Raw genomic sequence first — 16,761 nt, 5'->3', positions numbered from 1 at the left:
TGTGCATCATGCGCCCACATGTGTGTGTGTGTGTGTGTGTGTGTGTGTGCGAGTAGGGAGAGAGAGAGAGAGAGAGAGAAAGAGAAAAGCCAGCCGACAGACACAGAGACACACAGACAGACAGAAGCAGAGTAGGAGTAGGAAAAGAGAGGGGGACTTGGAAATGGAAGGTCTGGCTGCGTTCGCCACAGCTGTTGAAAGTAGGAGTTAAACCAGACGGTCATACACAAACAAACACAAAGCTCACAAAGTGCTCGCATATGGGCGCATTAAAAAGCAAAGCTCATCTTGAAGGGCATATTATCCGAAAGTTTGGAGAGAGGCTCAAAAGAAGTGAGCGGAGAGAGAAGAAGAGGAGGGTCTGGGAGATGAGAGGAAAGGGAAGCAGGGTAGGAGAAAAACTCCACCTTCTCTATCTGGACACAACTGCAGCGTGCGTCTGATTTACAGTCACAAGCCAGGGTCTTATCAGCACCATGCATCTACCTCTTATAACTGGGAGCTGCCCACTATGACCACAGCCACTAAACCACCAGGCAACTGAGATTTTGTCAACACTAACCTTGGCTGAATCTGTTACAAGGACACAAATCCACACCAGCGTTCAGGTAGATTTTATCCACACTAAAACACCTAATCAACAGGAAATTGGTTTGTCCTTTTCTGTGGTTTTAAAAACTACAAAGCTGTGCAGTGACCTGGTTACTCTGAGTCTCAGCTCTCTTCAGTTCTACCTCCTGTTCTTTATGATCACATATACCAACACATTCTCACGCCTACCTCATCACATATCGACGCTTGGTCATGGACTTTCCACGTCCAGACATGACATGAAAGGTACCCTGAGTGGTTTGGTTCTTGAAGATCTGGGATGCCATGTCAAGTTCTGCCTGTTACATGCATTGTCTTCTTTCAAGACACACTTCTGTTTTCTCAGGAAATTTACCGTTTACATACAGTCTCTTTCAAAATATACACACTACGTCAGTACGACAACGTGAATGAATGTTGTTTTGCCTCCAACAACTAATGCATGTCCTAAGGGTTAGGAAAAAAGAACAGGCTTTGGCAATCATACGGGACACAAACATTGTTCTCCCGGGTGAAAGTCTGTGTTTGTTGGGCCCATCCACCACCATCCATTGGAATTGGGGGGTTAGATCACCACATGATTCCCGAGCGCGGCACCGCTGCTGCTCACCGCTCCCTCAGGGGATGGGTCAAATGCGGAGAACAAATTTCACACATTCAGGTGTGTGACAATCAGTGGAACTTTACCTTTACCTTTACCCTGCTTGGACTTTTGCGCCTTAACTACAACGGTGACGACATTAAAGGACAGCTTTTTACGTCAGTGTCTGATGCCACAAGTTACTGCCCAAGCATTGGATTTCGACGACTTCAGAGTGAGACTGGGTTGCATATATTGTGTTTTAATAGAGCCAAACTCACTATGTAGTGACAGCCCAGTCCTCAGATGAAAAAGTTGACATTGTACATTTCTGTAAATCACCACTACCAGTATGTTACATTTGCATGTTTCATACGTATCATATCAATGTTTCTACAGTGAAATTAAAGGCCAGATCCCTGCCAAGGTGCTGACCACTGTTCGAGACCAACAAACAACAAAACCAGTTGTGTTTAGCGAGTCATTGCTGTTTTCAGCCCCCAAATGTGGGCATTTTTTAGCAACCCATTGCTATTTTTTCAGCGGGGACAGTGCCACAAAAAGTGGTTGTTTTTTATCTCTACCTTTTATGCTGGGATCGTGCCCCCAAAACCAGGTATATAAAGACAAAATATGATCTTTTCCTTACCATGACCAAGTTGGTTTTGTGCCCAAACCTAACGAAGTTCACAACAGCATTGGTGAAACATCAAATGTCAACGTATCTGCAACATAGTAACATACAAATGTAACATAGCCTCAATTGTGTTATCTCAAGGATGGACTACTGAACAGGCCTATCGGGCATAGGCCCAGGGAAGCCTGGTCTCACTCGGAAGTTGTCAAAATCCAGCGCTTGGGCAGTGACTTGTGGTGTCAGAAACCAACGAAAAAAGATGTCCTTTAACGCCAGCATGATACGCGGCTGGTTGCTGTTATAGTTCAACGGCAGCATCAGGGGGAAACGCGGCGGGACAAGGATGAAAGTTAAGGTGGGAAAAAGTCCTAGTGGGGTGAGTGGGAGGGGTGGTGGATGGGTCCCACAGACACCAACTTTCACCCTAGAGAACGGTGTTCACGTCCCATAAGATTATAAAGCCAAACCCTGTTCTTTTTTCTTAAACCCAATAATATGTTGTGTTATGTTGTTGTATGTGTTGTTGAAGGAAAAAAATATAATTTTGCAGTGTTGTACCGACATAGCGTGTTTATTTCCTGTGGAAACAGAAGTGTATCTTGAAAGAAGACAATGCATGTAACAGGCAGAACTTGACACGTTGTCACAGAACGTCAAAAACCAACGCACCCAGGGTACCTTGCACGTCATATGTAGACGTGGAAAGTCCATGATGAAAACGTCAATATGTGACAAGGTCTGAGTGAGAATCTGTTGCTCAGGGACTGAAAGTGTCAGGGGGCCCCCCTGGCCTTCACCTGCATGATGAACCAAAGACAAATAAACACATACCGAGTCAAAATGACCACAAACGTATGCAAATGAATTGCAAAGAGACAACATTACCACAAAGAGGAGCAAAACCACCACAAGGTCTGTGTCTTACTCATATTTACGAGAGGTGTTGGGGCCTTTTGCTTCTCTGTACCAGGGGCCCTTGTCTCTAAATATGCCCAAGGGTTGTCTAATTTACAGACTCTTCTATTTTCAGACAGCTGGAGGAGCATAAAAGTTGTGAGTTGTTTGCATCTTATAGATGCTGCTCGTTACAGTAATGCCATGTCCAGACAGACAGATCTGTCTGAAAATAAAAAATCCTTGTTCATTTGGGTAAGGCCAGTCTATCTGCCAACACAAAGGGCCTGGGAAGAAAAACAAAACAAAACAAAAAAGCAGAGTCATCTGGCAAAAAAAAAAAAAAAAAAAATCTGGCTCAACTTTTGCCAAACTAGTCTGGAGCAACTTCATCTGGCAAGGCACTATGGCAACGTGATGGTGGTAACTCCTGTGCTGCTGCACCAACATGTCAATCAAATCAGTGTTTTATTACCACCTGGCCCTCTGACAAAGAAATTATGAATGCAGCTTGGTAACAACAGCTGTGCTGTGTTATTGGCTGGTTTGACATTTCAAATTAGTGATTGTCTAAAGAGACAACAGAACATTGTTTTTTTATATTTCACTGCCACACAGCCCTGGACCAGCCTCGGGTCATCATTGTCCAAAACCTCTGTATCCTCCAGTCACAAGAAAACACGCCAGAAGTGTCAGGTTTATCCACTCTGGAGACATTTTCAAAAAGCTGAGTTTTTTAAAAAGAAAGGCCAGCTTAGCTTAGTGAGGATTCAAATGTAGTTGGCTAAAGTGGACATTTAAGTATCAGGCTGACAGTAAGGACAGTGTGACGTATCCCGTTAGACAGACTTTCTATTCAGGTTTCAGGGTGGTGACGGTGCTTTGGATGTGCATGAATATTTCTAACATGAGCGGCCCCACCCCATGAGAAATACACTCAGTGAAACAAAACTGAACTTGCCTGCAACAGAAAGACAGTCTGCTGCCACATATAATTTCATATTCACTTATTGTGCTGTTTGTTTCCTCTCCATGCATAATGGATATGTATGAATCTCTAAGAGGTGACAGTATCTTAATAAAAGAGTGGTAAAATTTTAGAACAGCATCAAAAGTAGCTCTAAAGATTTGGAGGCATTTTCATCCAACAAACTCAGACTCAGCAAGCCCAGACTCCAAAGTGTGTCGTCTTTAGAAGCTGACCACAGGATGAGAAGTAAACAATGGGCACGAGCACAGAGAGGGCAACCAATTTTCATTTTGTTATGCAGTCACATGGCAGCTGGCACGCCAAGAGCTGCACTCATCCGACCGGCATACCTGCACTCTCCGCAGCGAGAGCAACCCCGCGTTTGGTTCTGCTAACACATCCTTTTGTCTATGTTAAATATGCCAACATGTATTTCCCCAGGAAGGAAGCCGCCATCTTTAGCGTTGGCAGTGCGAAGTGTCATGCTCTAAACATTTAGCCACACAGCACCATATGTCCCATTCACTTCCCCTGCCCAGATTTTTGCAGGTAGGATCCAACCTGGCAACCCTGCTCAACTCCACAACCGACTGTTGGTATTGTTAGTGGAGACAGTGGGCCATGAAGAGATTTTATGTGCTCCTTTCAGAACTGTCAGCAGGGAGACTTTCAGATGCACCCCGGTCCAAATCTGATTCTGGTCTCCAGACAGTCTGTGAAGCTGCTCTGTTGTGAGCCACAATTCAATATAAGTAAAAAAAAGCAGTCAGTCAGGAGGGTGACTTAGAAAGGCTGAAAACTCCCATAATACTCTGTTCTTGGGCAGTTAAAAACAGACTCTCGCCGACGTCACACACAACTAATAATCACGTTGAAAGGTCAGATGGGTGTTGGAAAGACAGGCATAATAACAGCACAAGACAGCGGGTCTTCCTCTCCCTCCTGCTCTGACTCACTGGCTCTCTCCATCACTCACAAGGAAAACTGGATTAGGATGAATATTGCTCCAAGGAACCGCAGGGCACACCACGTTTCTGACACTCAAACACAAAAACACAGAAAAAAAGAAAAGGCAGAATCCGAGAGGAAGACGCACGAAAACAGGTCAGGAGAACGAGCCCAGGCCTTTTTATGGCTGTACTTTTACAGCCATGTGTGAACTCTGCGGTCTGAGAAGCCATCCAGAGAACACCGTGTGCCTTTGAAAACACTCGCGTTGGCTAATTGTGACAAAAAACGTGCTTAAAATGTGTGATCCCGTCCTCCAAATGTCATTATACGTCTTTCATAGGTGTGTGTGTCTTGTATAAACCAAAACAGCGTGAACACACACGTGCACGCCGGTGTAGAGGGAGCCACACTCTGGGAGGTCACAGTGATCCAACCATCTGCTGTTGCAATCAGACACTGAAGCGGTGGCCTGACAAACACACACACACACACACACACACACACACACACACACACACAGTATTCATGGCAAGTTCACGTAAACACACAAACATACACACCTTCGGCACACATTAACCAAATATACACATGCTGTCCTCAAAACAGACACACACACATTTTTAAAAGGGCCGACTGCCAACACACAAGCGAGCACGGGGTTGCGCGCACACACACACACACACACACACACACACACACACACACACACACACACACACTCGCAGTCTGCAGGCTCAGATTGCAGGAAGCTCTTTGCACGCAGCTCAGTCCACAGCAGCCGGTACTAATCAGCACAATCCACCTGCAGATCGTTATGGATCGCTTACTGCAACTCACACAGGCACAAACACACACACACAAACTCGCCTCACTAGCACGCACAGGCACACGTGCACAATCAATAGATCTATACTTGAACACACACTTTTAAAAACACTCAGGATGCTGATTAGGCATTGTTCAGTGTAGGCTGGAAATCACCCACTGTTACAATAAAATGTTTATGGGAGCTCGTTGTGTATTTATGATGGTCGATGGTGACTTTATAGTGACGCCTCTCAATTGTTTTAAATCAACTTTATAATGTACAATTCATCCCTAAAGATTCTATTGAAATATCAACACCATTTCTCCCCTCTGTGCCACACAAATATGAAAAAAAAAAAAAAAAATCACACACGCGCACATCAATGCACCCCCACCGGTGTTGTAGGGCTAACCGGTTCCCCACAGGCGCGCCACGCTGCGTTAGCGCGGCCTCACCGGGGATAATTACAGCCTGGCGCGGCAGGGCGAGCGTGGCTCCGAGCCAAACACTGCTGCTCGCGAGAGGAGGAGGAGAAGGAGGGAGATTATTGGAGCAGTGAGAGACACGGGCCTATAGATTAAACCCTAATCAATAGGGCTGCTAAATTCATCGATGCGATCAATCAGTGGGCCCGTGACATAGAATAACCACCGCGATCAATCACACTTCTTATTCCGACCTTGGGGATCATAAACTGCGCCTCCTCCACCACCTCCCCCTCCTCCTCTTCCTCTTCAAAACGCGCGGACGAAATCATTAAACAGTCGCGTCTCTTTTTCTTTTTTTTTTTAGAGAATAAAGATTAAAACCTTCAAACGAGCCTTATCTGAGAGGAAGGAGAAGCGGTGGCGGCTCTCAGCGCAGCACAAGAAAGATCCCCCCTCCTCCTCCTCCCCCCTCCTTCCTCCACCCTCCTCCTCCCCTCCCTCTCTCTCGTCTGTCGGCCTCTGTCGAGTTCCGCTCATAACCTCGCCACCCACCCTCCCAGTTCCCCGCCTCTCCCTGCTTTCCGCTGCTGGCGGGGAGCGCACACACACACATTCACAGACACACACACACTTGCGCACAGAGCGAGGGAGACACACACCCACCTCTTTATAGCTCTCTCGCTCTGACACGCACCCACAAGCATGCACGCACGCACACACACTCGGATGACACACACACAGAGGCAGGCAGCGTCAATAAAAAGCCCAGCGCTGTGAGAGGCCGCCGGCACTCAACTCCCCCCCTCCTGCCACTGCGATTAGCGGAGGCTGGCTGGCTGGGGAGAGGCGCCCCTCTGTTATCTGGGGCGGTGGCAGCCTGTGTGTGTGTTGAGAGAGAGAAAGAGAGAAAGAGGGAGCGAGGGAGAGGAGAGGGAGAGATTACTTTAACTCTTTCGGGGCCGGATCGCAGCGCTCGCAGCTCCGCTCCGCTCCTGCACTCCGCTCCGGCAGCAGCAGCACAAGCCGAGCTGCTGTTAGACAGGACGCAGGGGAGAGGAAGGGGGACATCAAACACACCATTCTCAAGAAATACAAATGCAGGCAGGGTCACAGACACCGAGGTCAAATCCTTAATAATATTCCAGGGAATTTGGGGAGGTTATTCCACAGTTACATTCATATTAAAAATGTTGTTTTTAAGGCTTATTGTCATATTTTTAAGACCACATTTTAAAATGTAGAGTATATAGGTTAGCAGGGATGTAGCTTTCTCCACACTTTAGTTAAAATGATCCATCAATTCGTCCAACGACAGAACATTAATCACTTTCCATCCATTTCAAGCAAAAAAATGTCAAACATTTGCTGGTTCCAGCTTCTCAAATGTGTAGATTTGCTGCTTTTTCTTTGTGTTATATAATAGTAAACTGCAAAATCTTTGAGTCTGGGACAGTTGGTTGATATTATTAGACAGGACACAGGGGAGAGGAAGGGGGACATTAAACACACCATTCTCTAGAAATACAAATGTAAGCAGGGTCACAGACACCAAGGTCAAATCCTTAATAATATTCCAGGGAATTTGGGGAGGTTATTCCACAGTCATATACAAATCAAACATGTTGTTTTATAATATTTTTAGGACCACATTTTAAAATGTGGAGTCTATAGGTTGGCGGAAATTTAGTTTTGAGTTAAAACGATCCATCAGTTAGTCCAACAACCGAACATTATTCAATTTTCATCCATTTCAAGCAAAAAAAGACAAACATTTGCTGGTTCCAGCCTCTCAAATTTGAAGTTTTGCTGCTTTGCTTTGTCTTGTATCGTAGCAAACTAAACTTCTTTGAGTTTGAGATGATATTGGGATGATATTTCAGTATGTCACCGTAGGTTTGAGGTATGTGTGAATGGCATTCTTCGCAGTTTTCTGCCATTTTAGTCTGCACAACTAATTGAGAACTTCAGGTTAATTAAAAATCAATCAATCAATCAATCAAACTTTATTTATATAGCGCCTTTCATACATCAAAAATGCAACCCCAAAGCGCAAAAATGAAAATAACTGTTGATTGCAGCCCTAATTTAGACCGTGATATAGGGTGATAAAATATACAGAAAATTTAATTGGATGGGTAAATTAATAAATGGAATGCAGAGCTTTGGTGTCGTTATTAAATACTCAGAAAATTGCAGTTTGGTTGGTGAGTTCAAACATCCCGAGAGAGGTGTTAAGCATTTCTAAAATCTAAGCTACACCCCTGAATGTAGGGTGACGGCTGCATCTACCAAATAGAAAGATATACTTAATTAATCGAGGGGAAATTCAGCATTTTCACTCTGTTGCCATATACACACAGGCCCAAAATACACATGTAACAGGGTCAATTATACTGCAGTAATATGTGTGACAAGTCGAATGTACATTTGTAATGTTAAGTAGTACAAAATTTGGTTCAGTTGTTATTACCTGACACATTTAGGCCTCCATACACAATATGTGGAACGTTTGATACCCAGTTTCTGTACCCCTACGTTCACCTTTGGGGGTACCCCACCTATAAAGGGGTGTCTCCCGCCTTGCCTCTCCCCTTTTGCTGTTGTGCGTCATGGGAGAGGTAAGCGACATTGCTCTTGTGGTAATTTCCATGTGTTTGCACTGTTAAGCTATGATAACTTCATTTTATGCTAACGTAATCTTGCGTCGCTTGATTTGTGTAGGGGCTGGAGTTTGTATGGTTGTGTATGACAGAAGATTTTTGTTTTTGCCACCTGTTGTCAGGAATAAACTGAGATTGCCTCAGAAGGTATCCACGTGCTGGGCATCTTTATATCAACATGACGCAGACAACAGTAGAGTCCACCGGTTCCACACACAACCTATACATGGATTAAATGGAGGAAAGTCAGAGCGTTGGGGATGCCCATTGACAGGTGCCCTGAGCAGTTGGGGGTTGGGTGTCTTGGTCAAGGGTACCTCGTGCCCAGGAGGCGAACTGGCACCTCTCCAGCTACCAGTCCACGCTCCATATTTGGTCCAGGCAGGGACTTGTGGCGGGCGACCCTGTGGTTCCCAGTCCAAGTCCCTATGGACTGAGCTACTGCCGCCCCATAAAATCAAATGATAAAAAGGCAAAAATCTGCACAGGGACCAATAGTTGGTGAAAAGAAGCCTGGGTGACATTTTGATCCAAACATTTATGTAGTCAATTTTTTTTTTTTTTTTTTTTTTTTTAAATTTTTATATATTTTATACAAATTGGTCTTATTTTAAATTTTGCCATGCTAGGACACACCACATACAGACTACCATTGCCACTTATTCAAAACTCACAGTTGAAGCATCTGAGATAGGCTGCATACAAATTATTATTTTTCCATTTAATCTGCTGCATATCATGTCAGTTTCAGGTAAATAAGACAGCCTTGAAACCAAATAGGTATCCTCACCTCACAAAGGCCTTTGGAAACCACAACATTATGCTACCTGTTCGACTGAGCCTTGAAAACTTAAATCTTGTCTTCACATGCGCGTGGCATTCACAATTACTGAAAATGCTGCTCCCGCACCATTGAGGAGCTTTCTTCAGCTCCACTCTGAGGGAAAAAAAAGATTCAAGGTCAGTGTCAAGAGGAGAGCGAGGAATCCTGAGAAATGGCGTCTTTGCATAGCCTGTCTTTTCATTTACGGCTATTGTTAAACAAGACTACCTTATAATTTGAAAATGTGGTGTTTTGTTCGTACACCAGTAATGGACCTTGAAACATAACTGGATTTATTATGCATCAGTTATTGCATTCTGTAGTGTTTGTGTTTACATGCTCGCTGACTGGATTTACCTGTTGGAGCGGGCCTGGGGCAAAAATTTGATGAGCTTCTATGATGACCAAAACTGAGTGGTAAACATTTTTGGGACAACAGTAGTCCTCTGGAAGACTGTAGGTCTGCTTTCCCTTTTTTCTGTGCACACTTTCTGTCTGATTAATACGGCTGCTTTTTCTATTTTCAATTAACCCAAACGTCACAGATTAAAAACACATAAATGTGCTAAATTGTTGTACTGGGTTACATTATTTAGCATCCCGATAAACATGGGCACTGTGGTTTATTTTAAGTCAAACCCCTTTAGACGTCCTGCTGCCATAAATACTCTAAATGTGTATTACTCCACAGCTTAAAATAGTCCCCCATAGATGCACTATTTACTCTTGTTTGAGTACCGTTTGATAAAAACTACAATGCCCAGGTTTTTGACTGAGCCTTTTTAAAATTAAAATTATATTTGGGACCTGTTTTTAAACATTAATTTCCTCAGTAGGAGCAAATGGGCTGAGTGCCACAGCCAGAGAAGGGAAGTTGGAAGATCCTGAAAGATGAACACACTGTTGGTTTTTAGTCTCATGTGGGATTTGTTGACAACAGACAAAGTATAGAATAACACCAGACTTTTTGAGGCTGCTGCTCATGAGCTGCATCTTAAATCTATGTTTAATATTAAGGTTTGATTAACGTTAGTATTTCACATTTTGCATCAGCTCAAATGCCACTCTTTTATCTGTGCTGCAAAAAAAAAAACAACAGAAAAGGCAATTCGACACATTATTGCAGGCCTGTAAAGCTCCAGCTCAATACCAACAGCCTAGAGCAAAACTAGCTAATTAAAACATTTGATGTAAAAGGCTACACAAGAACTTCCAGTCAATTATTTATACTTTTAAGACATCATTCATGCAGGCTGTAATCTCCCCCATTAACCTTCCCCAGCCTTGTATTTACTGTAAGCGGCGGGTGAGCCGAGTTTAGGAGGGGTTATACCCTCCACCACAATCCCGCCTGTAAATACTGCTGGGGCTCTAATAAACAGCAGACGAGGCTCCCGGTGGAGGCAGCGACAAACACCAATCGGGGCCTCGCTATCGCTCCGAGGTGATCAGAGCTCCGGCTTGTTTTTCAGCGTCTGGGCTGCTGCTGCTGTCGCCTCTGTCTCTTCCTCTCTCTGTGCGTCACAGCTAGGTCATGGCCGGACTCCAACAATGGCTCCGGTTTCTCGAGCCACATGCACGTGCGCAAACACACACACACACACACACACACACACACACACACACACAGGCACCAGGAGCACACAAACACAGATCTGACAAATGATAGGGTGGCGAGGCGAGGCGAGCTAATAGTAGGCAGTGCGCCTGCCGACATGCCCGTGGGCCGCGGGTGTTAAATTGTATCCAATTACGACGCATGCGACGATATGAAGGGGGGGGGATAATAATTCTTCTTGCGTGACAGGGAGATTCGCTTATTTTCAGGGCTCTTTATATAGAGGGGGGTGCGGGGCTGGAGACGTTCAAGCGTCTGCGGGAGGACTGTGTAGGTGCGTGGAGGAAAAAGTCTGGTTTTTCTGGAGGACACAGCGCGCACATTTCATTAATCAAAATCCAGTTAACCAGATTTGGAGACACGGCAGGGGGCAGTAGGGTCCGACCAATAATTAATATCCATTATTTAAGCAGCCCGGACGCACGCGCACACACACACGGACGCTTCACAGGAGTTAGGGAAGAGGCACGAGGGAATGAAGGATTGCATCAATGTGAAAATGAAATAAACACGCCCAGTCTCAGCTTTGTTATGAAATGTCTCTCCTGCTCATTTATTTGATGGAGTGCACAGTCAAGTAAAACCAGCAACAGTGCCAAAAGAGGGGTAGGGGCACAGCGCATGTGTGTGTGTGTGTGTGTGATACAGTGGTGGGGCTCTGTAAACCTCAAACTGAAGTTGCACTCTGGTGTCACTGACGCCCAGCAGAAAAGTTCAACAACTCAAGGGTAAAAAGGGTCAAGTGTCGGTTCATTAGTTCAACTTGTCAGAGAGGCAGCTGACAGGCAGCAGCTCGCACCAACAGCGATGAAACAACCTCAATGTGTGGACAAACCAAATGGGGCTGAGGTTGAATATAAAGTGACTCTATTATCCTGCCAATCACACCTCAGCTTTGTCCCCTCGGCACCTCTGACAAGGGCCGTGAGGTGATGAACCATCAAAGGCTGTCGCTGTGTGGTGTGTGTGTGTCATCGTTTGCGACCTGTTTTGACAGACACCTTCGGCCCTGTCTACACGTATACAGATATTTTTGATAATGTATATTTTCCTCCATGATTTTGGCCTGTTGTCCACTCACAAACTGAGTTAAGGTCCTTAAAACTGAGACTCTGTAAATGTCTTCTAGATGCAGATTTTTCAGAACTCTGGTTACTGTGTATCTGCCTGGATGATGACATCATCTCCTAAATTCGCACATATGTCAATTGTTGCTTTGTCTAAGGAAGCGACACAAAGAGCCCGGTCTCACTCCGAAGTCGTCGAAATCCAACGCTTGGGCAGTGACTTGCAGCATCATAAACCAATGAAAAAAGGCGTCTTTTAATGTCAACATGATACATGGCTGGTTGCTGTTATAGTTTAACGGTGCCTGGTGGTGTCAGGGGGAAATGCAATGGGAAAAGGACGAAAGTTAAGACAGTGAAAATCCAACTGTGGGCGAGCAGGTCCAACAACTACCGACTTTCACCCGCGAGAGTGGTGTTCGCATCCCGTAAGATTCTAATGCCAAACCGTGTTTTTGTTGTCTAAACCCAATCGTGCTGTTGTTAGGAAAAAAACGTCAATTTGCGGTGTTGTACCGACATATTGCGTTTATTTTGAAAGAGACTGTATGTAAACGTTAAATTTCCTGTGAAAATAGAAGTGTACTTTGAAAGAAGACAATGCAAGTAACAGGCAGAACTTGACATGGTGTCCCAGAGCGTCAACAACCAACGCACCCAGGATACCTTTCACATCATATGTGGACGTGAAAAGTCCATGACCAAAACGTCAATATGTGACGAGGTTGGAGTGAGAATGTGTTGACACAAACAATTACAACAATGTGGACTATAGTTTTGTTTACGCTGTATCAGCACCGCTTGGTCTAATGACTACATTTAAAGGTCCAGCGTGTAGGATTTAGGGGGATATATTGGCATAAATATAACATAATATAATAAGTATGTTTTCTTGGGTGTATAATCACCTGAACATAAGAACTGTCGTTTTTTATTACCTTAGAATGAGCTGCTTTCATAGAAAAAAGGTTAGCACAGATTAGCAGGTGCTGGGCTAGACCGGTTTAAATCACCAGGGCTTTCATTGATAAAACAATGCGTAGGATCCATACATCCAAAATGTAGGTATGGACAAAAGCCAAAAAAATGGCATGTGTCAAAAAATATTTGACAATTTCTACAATCAGGCTTCCACCTCATTATCTGCATCTCTAATTTCCCATCTCCAGAATGTTTGTAAGCGTGAGCCAACGTTCCTCCCATCAAGTCTGTTTTTATAAATCACAACTTTTGCGTCAAAAGTGGCGTATGCCTCTTTCAGGCAATGTTTTGTGGGTACGCAGTGTTTATAGATGAGACCCCATGTCTGTTTGTTGTGGAGACAGAGAGCAGATAAGTCAGCTCCTGGCAAAAACCTCCTGAACAATGTATAGTAAAATAAGTTTCAGCTTGTTGCTGTTCCCAGTTCTCATCATAAGATGCCACTTAATCCCCCCATATCTTACACACTGTTCCTTTAAACTTAGACCTGCTGCACCACTTGACGGACTCGTCAGACAGAGCTGTCTGCTGTACCCAAAGTTATCTGGTCCGCCAGAAATTCTGGTTTTTGCTCATCAGGCCTGCTCAAACCAACAGAAGGTGGGACAATTTCTAGATTGGGAGGGTTGTTGATGAGGAGTGGAAGGAAAACTTCCGCATGTCCAAAGCATCACTCCTATTGTTGAGTGAGTTCCTTGCTCCTTATATCGTAGGGGAATCAACGGTAATGAGCTCACCAGTTGTTGTGAGAAAGGTAACCGTAACTCCGTGCACTTCACTATATTCGCAACAGAAGAAGACTGTAGAGGACAACTTACGACGGCAAGCGTTTCCAGTCGTTTCTGCATTGTAGTGCGTATGAAGATATTCTAAAATGAAGGTCATGTGGACAGATTTGTGTTTTAACAGAGGAGGAAAATATCTGCTTTAAAATTATCTGTATATGTGTGGACATGGCCTTGGAGAGAGCGTGTGTGTGTGCGTGTGTTTAAATTGACTTAAAACATGTTTTTTAGTTGTTCATAAGGCTACATGTTCTGAATCTGCTCGACTGTCACGTTAGAGCAGCAGGTTTGGACCGAACTTCACATTCCAGTCCGAGGCACGTACAAAAATAGAGTGTGCACTTAAATATATACAATACATTGATAAATACAGTATAACAAACAAATGTTGTAGTTCATAAAAATACAAAATCAACCTTTCAAAAAGGATTACTTGTGCGAAAGTTGCAACAACAGTAATGTCATATGCAAAGAGATAAACCGAAAACAAATACTGTCTGAGGAAGGAGAGACTACTTTGGGACTTATTTGCCCTACCAAGTCATCTTCACTGTTTCTAAAACCCCCTCCTGTATTTCCACTGTATCCCACCTCCCCCTCCTATCGGGAGGAAAATTGTTCAGAACCAGGATCAATCTTAGAGTAGATGCTTTCACGTCTGACACACAGGGTGCTTTTTAAAAGGCCTGCTTTTCACCCCGTCCCCCGCAGAGAAGTGAAAAGGTAATTGCTGCGAATGCTAAACTTACACCTTGTTATGATTGCCTTTCAACCGTTCTTTATGTTTTTTTTTTCCCTTTCATTTTTGCGGTATGCCAAAATGCTGCAGAATGCAGGAGTCAAGAAGGCAGTGCAGAGAGGGGAAATCGTTTTAAGACCTTTGGGACGCAGCAGATGCCTTTAACATTAGGAGGATATTTAGAGCCGCTCCTCTCCCGCTCCTCTCTCATGGTAGTATTGCAGGGAGCTGCAGCCCTGCTCAGTATGTGTGTGTGTGTGTGTCTTTAGGATATTAAATAGTAAAGGATGGGGATTAATAATGGAACCTGACAGCTCATCTCCGCCTTCTATCTGCCTGACTGTCCCCCCAATCTTCCCTTCCATTCCCTCCCTACCTCTTGTTCCTGCCTCTCAGTTTCTAATCCGCTGCGTCTCTCTCTGGCTGTGACCCTCCTTCGTGCTCCTTCCCTCCAGCTCTTTTGTCTCTCCCTCTCTCTGTCCCTCCCTCTCTCAGGGCCCTCGGTCTTTCAGGGTCATGTCAGGAGAGTAGAAGAGCACGTTGGTGTCATCCTCGTCGTCATCGCTGAGGTCGACCAGGTCAGCCTGTGTGTAGCGCACCGCCCCGGGGTGGTACTCTCCAATCCGAGTCTTGTCACACAGCCGCGACTGCAGAGCCAGCTAGAAAACAGAAACACACACACAGTTTGAAATTAAGACACTCTGTTTGTACTGGTGTAAAGAGCACACAAAGCCGGCTAAGATTTAGGAAGCATCTTTTACTCTTTGTTCTGGCCATCCATTCACAATAAGCTACTGTGTTAAGGCTCTGACAGACAAAGATAGTGGTCAGCAGTCGGTCACTGTTGGGCCATCGATGAGCATCTGTTGCTCTAATCAGTGCGATGTTACCCGCACCATTGTCCTCCATCGGCCCCCATCAGCTTTTCTTTTGGTCGAATCAGCATATTGAATCATTGATGGCAGAGCCGGTCAGTTATTTTTCTTTAGCCACTGAGCTCTTGAAATGTTTCATGATGGTTTGTGTTATTGTTCACTGGCGCTCGGTAAATATGCTTTGTCCTTTCATCACTGGAGATTGTGCTGTTAATGAGCTAACTGGCTAACTAGCGTCAAGACAGTCTCTGGTTTCTCGTTTTGAATGACGAAATACAGACTACTGCCATCTGCCGGTGTGAAGTGTTATTTCCTCTCGCACAGGCGCAGAACGTATGTGCTGTTTGGCTGTTGGCTGTAGTCTTTGCGGTGTGTTCATGTGCAACTTCTTGGTTGAAACACAGGCAACTTCAGCCGATGCAACAGTCGGCTTTCGTTGCCACTAGTTCTCTGGAGTCGGTTTGGTGTTTCTGAGCCTTTACACACTCAAAAACAGTCTCCTGGGTTGATAAAAATGAAAACAATGGCCATTCACACATGCCAGCGTAAGCTGTAGAGGTAAGACCTTCGAAAAACATCCTGGTGCTGCACACCACAATTTAAGACTGTCTGTTCACCATTTTAAATGAATGCGCCGGCTAAATTGTGTTAGCCTGAACCTAAAATAGGATGGTGACAATGACATGGCTTTATAGTTAGCTAGTCTTGTTGTTAAACATAGTGTCAAATACCATTCACTGTTTTTTCAACTGAATGCAGTGCCATTTACTTTGAATCTTGCTAGCTTAACATTACAGTATCTCACATAAGTCAGTACACCCCTCCAATTTTTGCAAATATTTCATTATATCTTTTCATGGGACAACACTATAGAAATGACACTTTGATATAACTTAAAGTAGTCAGTGTACAGCTTGTATAGTAGTATAGATTTACCTTCCCCTGAAAATTACTCAAAACACAGCCATCAACATCTAAACAGCTGGCAACATAAGTGAGTACACCCCACAGTGAACATGTCCAAATTGTGCCTAAAGTGTCAATATTTTATGTGCCAACCATTATTATCTAGCACTGCCTTAACCCTTTTGGGCATGGAATTCACCAGAGCTCACAGGTTGCTTCAGGAATCCTCTCCCACTCCTCCATGATGATATCATGGAGCAGATGGATGTGAGGACACCTTGCGCTACCCCAACTTCAGCTTGAGGATGCCCCACAGGTGCACAGGTGAGTTTAGGGCTGGATACATACTTGGCCAGTCCATCACCTTTACCTTCAGCTTCCTCAGCAAGGCGGTTGTCATCTATGTTTATATCAAAGTGTCATTTCTATAGTGTTGTCCCATGACAAG

General features: G+C 44.5%; 2 protein-coding genes across 3 annotated transcripts in view; both read right to left on the bottom strand.

The window, feature by feature from the left end:
• The window catches only part of bcor (BCL6 corepressor), a 56,451-nt gene extending 41,433 nt beyond the window's left edge, over positions 1-15,018 (bottom strand). Inside the window, exon 1 of the mRNA XM_078174615.1 lies at positions 14,909-15,018. The gene's annotated coding sequence lies outside the window, so the exon portion shown is untranslated. The remainder of the gene's footprint in view (positions 1-14,908) is intronic.
• The window catches only part of LOC117250740 (cyclic AMP receptor-like protein A), a 71,233-nt gene continuing 69,487 nt past the window's right edge, over positions 15,016-16,761 (bottom strand). For both annotated transcript variants that reach the window (XM_033616734.2, XM_078174617.1), the window contains one exon: positions 15,016-15,191. In XM_033616734.2, the coding sequence (XP_033472625.1) occupies positions 15,024-15,191 (168 nt within the window). In that variant the 3' untranslated portion in view covers positions 15,016-15,023. The remainder of the gene's footprint in view (positions 15,192-16,761) is intronic.

Source organism: Epinephelus lanceolatus, chromosome 14 (genome assembly GCF_041903045.1).
Source record: "Epinephelus lanceolatus isolate andai-2023 chromosome 14, ASM4190304v1, whole genome shotgun sequence".
NCBI lineage: Eukaryota > Metazoa > Chordata > Actinopteri > Perciformes > Serranidae > Epinephelus > Epinephelus lanceolatus.
This window is presented reverse-complemented; position numbering and strand designations above follow the sequence as displayed.